Consider the following 10,000-nt stretch of genomic DNA (forward strand, 5'->3'; position numbering starts at 1 on the left):
AAAGTGTCCTTGAGCAAGACACTTAACCCCTAACTGCTCCCGATGAGCAGGTTGGCATCTTGCATGGTCGCCTCCGCCGTTGGTGTCTGAATGTGTGTGTGAATGGGTGAATGTGAGGAACAGAAATTGTAAAGCGCTTTGGATTAAAGCGCTTTATTACATGGCGTTTTCACATTCGCCGAAATGCTTGCTTGTGATTGGTCAATAGCGCGCGTCAGAGGTCAGTTATCAGACAATAATGACCGCTGTGGGACAATAATGACCGCTGTGCGCAGCTGTTCGCAATCAAGCCCACTGACAAACACTGTTTCAGTGCAGCCAATCAGACACACCTGCCGGGCTGCCCGCGATAATAATAATCACTTTATTTGGGCTGACAGAGCCACAGAACAACTGCGATTTGTCAAATGAATTAGGTATATTGTTAGTAAGTTAGCCATGTAATAAGCGGGATAATGTATAGCTTTACTCTGTCATCATCGCAAAATAATTGACCTTCACTGACGTTTAAAACACCTCGCCGAGGCGGCTCGGTATTTTAAACTACGTGTCGGTCAATTATTTTGCGACAATGACCTCGTAGCTATACATTATCCCTTACATATAAATGCACCATTTGACCATTTACATCACGCCGGTACATGAGACAGTCCCAGGAGTTGTTTACTTCCGCATTGGTGACCAAACCTTCCTTAGAACGAACCTAATTGTTTCAAACCAGGAAGCTGTTAACTATTATGCATATGTGTGTGTGTGTAACTAACCTTCTTACTGTCTTTTTACTATTATATATTGTGGGATAATGACCCCCCCCCCCCTCCTCACACAATCTCCCAGTCATGTTCCAACCCCCCCTTCCCATTACCCTCCCCCATCCATTCACCTTTTGCATAGGCGGCGGGTAATGAAGGCAAGGGTAGGCTATGCCTATACCCAAACGTGGGCAGCCCCAGTCGCACCATTATTATAGGCAGCCTACGATATTGTGTGTGTGTAGGGCTGTGGTGACAATAATACGTTACGCAAGGGTCGGCCAAGGTGTCAATGGCAGTAGGTGTGGTGGCCGTTTAACATTCCAGACTGCAGGCAGTAACCAATCACGCCGCATCATCAAACTAACCGATGCCAGTCTGGTCTTCAAAATCCTCCATGGTCTAACCCCACCCCCACTTTCCGATTTCTTCACCCCCAGCAGAAGTTTCACCAGAACTGTTGTACCGGGTGACTTGGCTGTTCCATTAAGGACAGTACATTTAGCAAATCAGCCCTCTCCATGAGAGCTGCCAAGACCTGGAACTCCATTCCAAGTTACATGCCGCCTGGGCATAACACCAGATCACCTGAGGCCAAGGGCTTGCTCTACGAGGGCATGATGAGACTGAGTCAGAGTTAATCAAATCGTGGAAACTTTTTAGAGCTACTATGTACATTGTTTTCAAAGCATGATGAGATCCAAATTACGGAAAACGTTTCCTTCATTGCCGTCGGCAACGCAACTTGTGAGCGGTCTTTCTCAGCAATGAGGCGCATCCGAAACTGGCTAAGAAGAACAACAATATGGGCCAGGAGAGACGGTCAACTCTGAGTCCGCTTCACATTGAAAGTGAACTCACAGACAAACTTAAAGCAGAAAAGATCATTGATGCGCGAAAGTCGCATTTTTATTTTGTTGCATTAAGGTAAGACAATGGTTAATCATATTGGATGCCTTCATTTGAACAATTAATTTGCTATACAGTATGAAATGAGTGGGGCTCGCTGTAGTAGCCTAGTGGGTGTGTGTATTGTATGAAATCAGAACCTGGACAGCACCGTTTGCATGCAAGCAAAAAAGAAAAACGAAAAATGTGGCCCGCTACGCGTGACTCCCATCTTATCTATAGCCTACCCTAATGTCCAGCCTATGACCTTTCACCTTCAACCCTCCCCAGCCCACCAAACCATGTTTCCCCCCCCCCCCCCCTCCTCCTCCTCCTTTTGCTAACTCACCCACCCCCCCTAAGACTCCTCCAATCCAATTGTCTCTCTCACCTGGACACTTCTATGACTCAAGGAGCCCGCTTATGAGACCCCCCCGGCCAGGGGTTTATTTGTATAGCACTTTTCACAGATATAACTCACAACGTGCTTTACATACAGCAAAAAAAATAAAAATAAAAATTAAATAAAGCCTAAACTTTAAGGCTGGTTCTGAAGGGAGTCTGAGGCCCTGATGGAACCTGGCAGCTGATTTCACAGACGTGGCCCCAGTGTGGACAAACCATGGTGCCACACATGGTTGACAGCCTGGTGCGTGGGATGGAGAGGAGGCTTTTTCCTACTATGCTACTATACTTAACACTCAAGTTCGACACTAGAGATGTACCCCTCCAGGTGACTTGTTGTTCAAAATGTGTAAGTCGCAAAGTTCAATGGTTTGTGTACATATATTGATAATACATACAGTACATTGATAATAAATCTTTCAACAAATAATTTTCAACACACATAATCTTTTAGTAGAATGGCAGCCATTTAAGGTCAAACAGGGCCTCAGTTATTACCTCGGATGTCAGAATCATCTGCAATTTGTTGCATTGTTAACTAGCTAACGTTTTATATATTGGTTGATATTACTTCAGATACAGTAGCTGCCTGGTATATTTTGAATTTGAATACAGGCTTCAATAGAACTGATGCCGAAGTCTGGCGCCAAGCAGAGCATAGAACGCTGGTATTCAGACATGATGACCCTTCCTTCTTTTATTATAGTTTCCTTGTGAGAGAAAAGCCAGGAGGCACAATCAGACGTCTGAAAAGGGGCACGACTGCGATGGACGATGGAGGCCAGATAGAGGTTTCTACCGCCGTGTCCGTCATTATAACCATCTCGTTAATGTATTATATGCAGTGTTTCATGCTGTAAAATGTATTCTTGTGTTTTTTTGTCTTCCGTAATTATCTATTGTGTTTCATGTTCATGAATTCTGTTTAGTCACAAAAACTTGTTGAACTCTGTCTGACTGCTGTAATACTGATGCTTTGCCAGTGGAAACCCTTTCAGCAAAACACGAAAACTGCCTCAAGGGTTTCATATCTTTAATAAAGAAAAATGTTGAATATAAATAATTGCTCTCTTTCTCTCTCCCTCTCTCTTTCTTTCTTTCTCTCTCTCTCCCACCCTCCCCCTCTCTCTTTCTCTCTCTCCATCCCTCTCTCTTTCTCTCTCTTTCTCTCTCTGTCTCTTTCTCCCACCCTCCCTCCCTCTCTTTCTCTCTTTCTGTATTTCACGCTCTCCCACCCTCCCCCTCTCTCTTTCTCTCTCTCCATCCCTCTCTCTTTCTCACTCTCTCCTTCTCTCTCTCTCCCTCCTTCCCTCCCTCTCTCTTTCTCTCTCTCTCTCTCTGTCTCTCTCTCCCACCCTCCCTCCCTCTCTTTCTCTCTTTCTGTCTTTCACGCTCTCCCTCCCTCCCTCTCTCTCTATTTCTCTCTCTCCCTACCTCCCTCTCTCTTTCTCTCTCTCTCTCTCTGTCTCTCTCTCCCACCCTCCCTCCCTCCCTCTCTTTCTCTCCTTCTGTATTTCACGCTCTCCCTCCCTCCCTCTCTCTCTATTTCTCTCTCTCCCTACCTCCCTCTCTCTTTCTCGTTATTTATTACTTTAGCTTCATTTTAATCCGCTAAACCTAAATTCAATTCAAATACTCTGAGGCTCACATCGTTTATGCGTACAAGCGTGCGCGCACATGCACACGCACACACACACACATGCACATGCACACACACGCACACACACACACACACACACGCACACACACACACGCACACACACACACGCACACAGACTTACAGTTGTGTCCTCCTGCATTGCTGATTCTCAGGGCTGTCAGGTTGTAGAGGAGATGCTGCAACTCAAAGGCAGACAGCGAGGGTTTTAATCTCTCCTCCTCCTCGTGAAGTCTGGGGAAGACACCACACACACACACACACACACACACAGACACACACATCACTGCTTCTGCACGTACAAGTTACAACACAACACATCCCGATGATCTATTATTGTGTATCCAGGCAGGTGACGTGCAGTGTTACAGCATTACTCGTGTGTACCGTGGTACAGTATAAGCTGAACTGACACTTACTGGTCAATGGTTGTCAGTGTTTACTACGGTGTTCCTCGCTCGTCTGTATTAAGATACTCACTTGTGTTTATGTGCTTTAGTGAAAGCCCTCTGCATCTGTCACAAGAACATCACCTTTATTCATAAAGACACTCACTCGTCATAATGTGCTTTAGTGAAAGCCCCGCTCTGCATGTCACAAGAACATCATCTTTATTCATAAAGACACTCGTCATAATGTGCTTTAGTGAAAGCCTTCTGCATGTCACAAGATAAGAACATCATCTTTATTCATAAAGACACTCACTCGTCATAATGTGCTTTAGTGAAAGCCCTCTGCATGTCACAAGATAAGAACATCATCTTTATTCATAAAGACACTCGTCATAATGTGCTTTAGTGAAAGCCCTCTGCATGTCACAAGAACATCATCTTTATTAATAAAGACACTCGTCATAATGTGCTTTAGTGAAAGCCCTCTGCATGTCACAAGAACATCATCTTTATTCATAAAGACACTCACTTGTCATAATGTGCTTTAGTGAAAGCCCTCTGCATGTCACAAGAACATCATCTTTATTCATAAAGACACTCACTTGTCATAATGTGCTTTAGTGAAAGCCCTCTGCATGTCACAAGATAAGAACATCATCTTTATTCATAAAGACACTCACTCGTCATAATGTGCTTTAGTGAAAGCCCTCTGCATGTCACAAGATAAGAACATCATCTTTATTCATAAAGACACTCACTTGTCATAATGTGCTTTAGTGAAAGCCCTCTGCATGTCACAAGAACATCACCTTTATTCATAAAAACACTCACTTGTCATAATGTGCTTTAGTGAAAGCCCTCTGCATGCTACAAGAGTGTGAGAGTGGAATACATTTTATGATAACACATGTACCTCCATGTGTATGTGTGTGTGTGTGTGTGTGTTAGTGTGTGGATAAATATGGGCCTGTGTCTGTGCACACACATACATTAGGCCTACGTTTCAAGATTCAAGATATTTATTTGTCATATGCACAGTTAAACAGTTAACATTATGCAGTCAGTTACACCGTACAATGAAAATCTTACTTTGTTAGTATAAAAAAAATCACTAAATATAGACTAATATTCAACTAAAATAAAAAAAATATTAAGAAAATGCTAAATGCGAAAAATAAATCATCTTAAAAAAGATAAATAAAAGGCGGCTGAGTGGCGCAAGTGGGCAAGGCGCTCGCTACTAACGCAGGAGATGCTGGTATCGAGCCCAGCTCTCTGCGTTGCTACCGGCTTGGCCGGCCGTCATACTAACACAATTGGCAGTGTTAGAGGGTGGGAAAGCCGGTGGGTGGGGTTTGGACGTTGTGAACAGCGACTCCTACAGGCCGGTTTGGTGACGCCGGTGCGGCGGAAACAGGAAGTATCGGGGGCAGTGTGAGCCTCCCACGCGTTACTCCTCGCCACTGAGAGTTCGAGCTGCTGCGGTGAAAAGATGCGACAGGCTGCCTCCTCGTGTACCGGAGGGGACACGTGATGCAAGGCTTCTATCCTCACTACAGCCGACCAGTGGGAGACATAGTCTAGCAACGTTCAAGACAGGGGAGGGGAGAATTGGAAATACAAAATTGGGATGGGAGAAAAAGTGGATAAAAAAAAAAAAGATAAATAAATAAAGTAGAAAAATAATGACAGAGTGACAGTGTTGCACATTCAGTTCACAGTGTAGCGGTAGAAAGGATCAGCACTTTTGCACGGAACAGCATCCACATGTCCATCAAATCTGCCCCCTCCATCGAGTCTTTTAAATCTAAACTCAAAACCCATCTATACTCCCTGGCCTTCCCTGACTCACTCTGACTCTTGCCTCGCTTGTTGACGTGTTGTTTTGTTTCTTTGTCTATCCGTTGGTTTTTTATATTTTCTGTTTATTCTATACTTTAGCACTTTTCTTGGTTTTTAGCTATGCGACTTACTGTGAAGCACTTTGGTTGTGTCATGTCTAAATGTGCTATACAAATACATTTGATTGATTGATTGATTGATTGATTGATTGATTGATTGATTGAAGGAGACTAACGTTCTGATGCTGCAACGTGTGACAGATGGACAGACGCCTCCTACTTATGGCAACCGACAGGCAGTGTTGTAGTACTCGAGTCCGAGTCCAGGACTGATTTTCAGGACTCGTGACTCGACTTGGACTTGTGCACTAATGACTCTGACTTGGACTCTAGCATTAACTGCATTCGGACTCGGAAGGTGCAGACGAGGACTCGGACTTGTTAATTGATAATTACAGTTATTTTGTTTTCTAATCGGCCCTAATCATTTGGCATACGGTATTGATGACTAGTGCATTTGTTTGGCTATTGTGTCACAAAGTAAATAAATTCCCTTTGAAACGGTGACCGCTGTGTCATTTATGTAACGTTCTTGTCTTAGGAACCCCACTGTCATTCTGGAGTTATTTCCCCTGGTGGTTGGTATCTGCACTCACTGTTGGCCACACCCTATTCCTGATGTGTCACTCCTTGTTCTGTCACCACTGGTTGCTGTCACTGTGCTGTCAATTACCTGTCACTAATTGACGCATTGGAAAGTTTTGGGTTTTTGACTATATATTTCACTTGTTGTTTCTCTCTGCCCCTGTCGAGGCTTCAGACCGTGTGTCGTGTGGAAGGGGCTGGAGATTGTGCTGAACTTCTCGCTCTTGAATATTCTCCTGTATCTACCTTGCTCTCAAGTTGACGCCCGGCGTCTTACCCTGGATTCTCTGTGCTCTGTGTTCTTACATTAAAAGGCACCGCTAAGAAAGAGCAATCATTCTCCGACTCGTATTATTTCCTCCTCTACTGGAGTCACATTTGCTTACCTGCACCGCAACCGTAACATATTTATGTTTAATGTAGACCTTTTTTAATTTGTATGTCAGCTCATTGACTGCCAGCGTGGAGGTGACTCAACCTTGATGACTTGGACTTGGACTCGGACTAGGGTAATGGGGACTCGACTCAGACTCTTCTTTGGTGACTCGAGATTTAGTGACTCGACTACAACACTGCCGACAGGATGTTGAGGTGAAGGGATAAGTCCAGGAATAAGAGGAGGGAAGAGGGCAGGACCAGGCGGAACGTAACAGTATCTCCATTGTCTCTCGGTCAGCTTCCCGCTCTTTCTCGCCTTGTAACGGAACAACCAAGTGGCAACGTTTGACCGGCGTCGTCTGATTATTTTTCACCACCATGTAGTTGTGGTGGAACCGGAGAGATCAATTATATCCTCATGATTGATACAAATCTATTGTTAAAGCGTTGCCAGTCAAATACAAATTCAGGTTCAGGAGTTGGATGGAGGTCCTGCTTCTCTGGCCAGAAGAAAAGAAACGATCCCTCTCAGTTCTGTGAGCTTTGCTTCTTAAACTTTCTGGGAAGGGGGGGGGTGTGTGGGATGGGGGGGAAGGGGGGGGGGGGGTTGTGGGGAGGGGGGAATAACAAAAGGTGGTTTGGGTAGAGGAGGAGAGGAAGACGAAGGGTGAGGTGAAACAAAGGGGAGAGGAAGGAGGAGGTGAGGAAGACGATGGGTGAGGTGAAACAGAGGGTAGGGTGTGAGTGGGGAGGAAGGTAGGGAGGAGGAGGGGTGAGGTGAAACAGGGGGTAGGGTGTGAGGGGAGAGGAAGGAGGAGGTGAGGAAGAGTAGGGGTGAGGTGAAACAGAGGGTAGGGTGTGAGGGGAAAGAGAGGGTAGGGTGTGAGGGGAGAGGAAGGGAGGGAGGAGGTGAGGAAGACGGGGGGTGAGGTGAAACAGAGGGTAGGGTGTGAGGGGAGAGGGAGGAGGTGAGGAAGACGAGGGGTGAGGTGAAACAGAGGGTAGGGTGTGAGGGGGGAGGGAGGAGGTGAGGAAGACGAGGGGTGAGGTGAAACAGAGGGTAGGGTGTGAGGGGGGAGGGAGGAGGTGAGGAAGACGAGGGGTGAGGTGAAACAGAGGGTAGGGTGTGAGGGGGAGGGAGGAGGTGAGGAAGACGAGGGGTGAGGTGAAACAAAGGGTAGGTGTGAAGAGGGAGGGAGGAGGTGAGAAGACGGGGGGTGAGGTGAAACAAAGGGTACGGTGTGAGGGGAGAGGAAGGGTGGCCTCAGATGAACACCTCCACACAGTGCTCGTAAAGGTGGGCACTGGAGCGGCACAATAGGACTATTTCTCTGGCCTGACAATAATGTGTAGAGCCGGCTCTGAGACCATTTCACTCTGTAGTAAAGGAAACTTTTCTACCAATACAAGAGAGGGATGGAATTCCCCTTGCTCACCCTGTGCGTATGTGTGTGTGTGTGTGCGTGTGTGTGTGTGTCTGTGTGTGCGTGTGTGTGTGCGTGCACCCTGGCGGACCACATGTCCTCGTTCCCCGTGTGCAGAGGGCCCTTGTTCCCCAGCCTGACATGTATAAGCACACTAATAAAGGGAAGCAATTACAAACTATGGCCCTCAAAGCCACAGTATGGATCTGGTCAGAGAGCGATAAGCAGAGAGAGAGCGAGAGAGTGCATGCGTGCGTGCGTGTGTGTGTGCATGTCTGTGTGTGTGTCTGTGTGTGCGTGTGTGTGTGTGTGTGGACGTCTAAATGTGAACAAACTTCCAGCCACGCTTTCCCCCACGGAGCGGCCATGTTCCTTTAATCAGCGCCGAGCAGGGCTAGTGGAGGCGCTCTGTAATTATAACCAGAACTCCTCAGAGGATGAAAGCAGATCATCTGGGAGGTTAAGCCCGCCGGGAAACCAGACAGACACACACACATGTACATGCATGTGCACAGGCACAGGCACGCGTGCACACACACACACACGCGCGCGCGTGCACATACACATACACACACACACACACACACAGTTCACACACATACATGCGCGTACAGAACTACAATCACACATCACACATGGGCACACGCATGCACACACACACACACACCACACACACACACACACACACACACACACACACACACACACACACACACACACACACACACACACACACACACGCACGCGCACACACACACACAAATAGATGAAAGCACAATGAGCTAGGCCACAAACACACGTGCCACAGAGAGACAGATTGACAGAACAGAGATGAGAAGAGAGAGAGAGACAGACAGACAAACACAGAGGAGGGACATGTGTAACACGATTGATAATGAAGTACACTATGCCATCTAATTCAATTCACTTCAATCCAATTCGAATGCCCTTTTTATTATCATCGGATTTTCAACGAAGCGGCAGCACAGGTACAAACGAAAAGAGAGCACGACCGCGAGAGTAGAACACTCACGAGAGAGAGCGCAATACAAACAGGTATTGAATTTATACTCCCTCTAGAGGCCGACTGTGAAGCCTTGTTGACTGAGTGACTGATGGGCTGACCTGAAAACGGCACTCGACATCCCTCAGCCACTCCGCGGGGGGGGGGGGGGGGAGTCGACGGGGAGAGAGCCGTAATATACCGTATACCTGCCGTATACATATTTCAGACACGCGGCAATAAAAACCTCCCCCGCCTACCTGCTTAAGTGAGGGGGGAGGTGGGGGGGGGACACACGGGAGTGTGTCGCCGCGTGTCAGCCAATCCTCCCCGACCTCCGACCCCAACCCTCGCATTTCCAAGGTCCCGTACTCCCCCGTTCCTCGCTCTCGCGCCCCGAGATTGAAATGATCCTTGCGTCGGTGGGAACGCAGCACAGGCCACTTAACCAGGTTAATATATTCACGGAGGAGACCCGCTATGATAGCACACGCTGTCAGTCAGCAGACGGGCGGGGTGGCGGGGGAGGGGGGGGGCGGGGAGGGGGGTGGCGTTGCATTCACGCTCATGTTTATTTATGTTCCTCACATGCTTTTGACAAGCGAAAATACCTTG

The 10,000-nt window shown here is 47.1% G+C and overlaps 1 protein-coding gene across 1 annotated transcript in view; it reads right to left on the minus strand.

The window, feature by feature from the left end:
* Positions 1 to 10,000, minus strand: part of lamc3 (laminin, gamma 3) — a 183,066-nt gene that overhangs the window by 97,997 nt on the left and 75,069 nt on the right. Inside the window, 1 exon segment of the mRNA XM_084324803.1 lies at positions 3,827 to 3,936. Coding sequence (XP_084180929.1) covers positions 3,827 to 3,936 — 110 coding nt within the window.

The sequence above is a fragment of the Notolepis coatsorum genome, assembly GCF_963971535.1.
Source record: "Notolepis coatsorum genome assembly, chromosome: 11".
In the NCBI taxonomy this organism is placed as follows: domain Eukaryota; kingdom Metazoa; phylum Chordata; class Actinopteri; order Aulopiformes; family Paralepididae; genus Notolepis; species Notolepis coatsorum.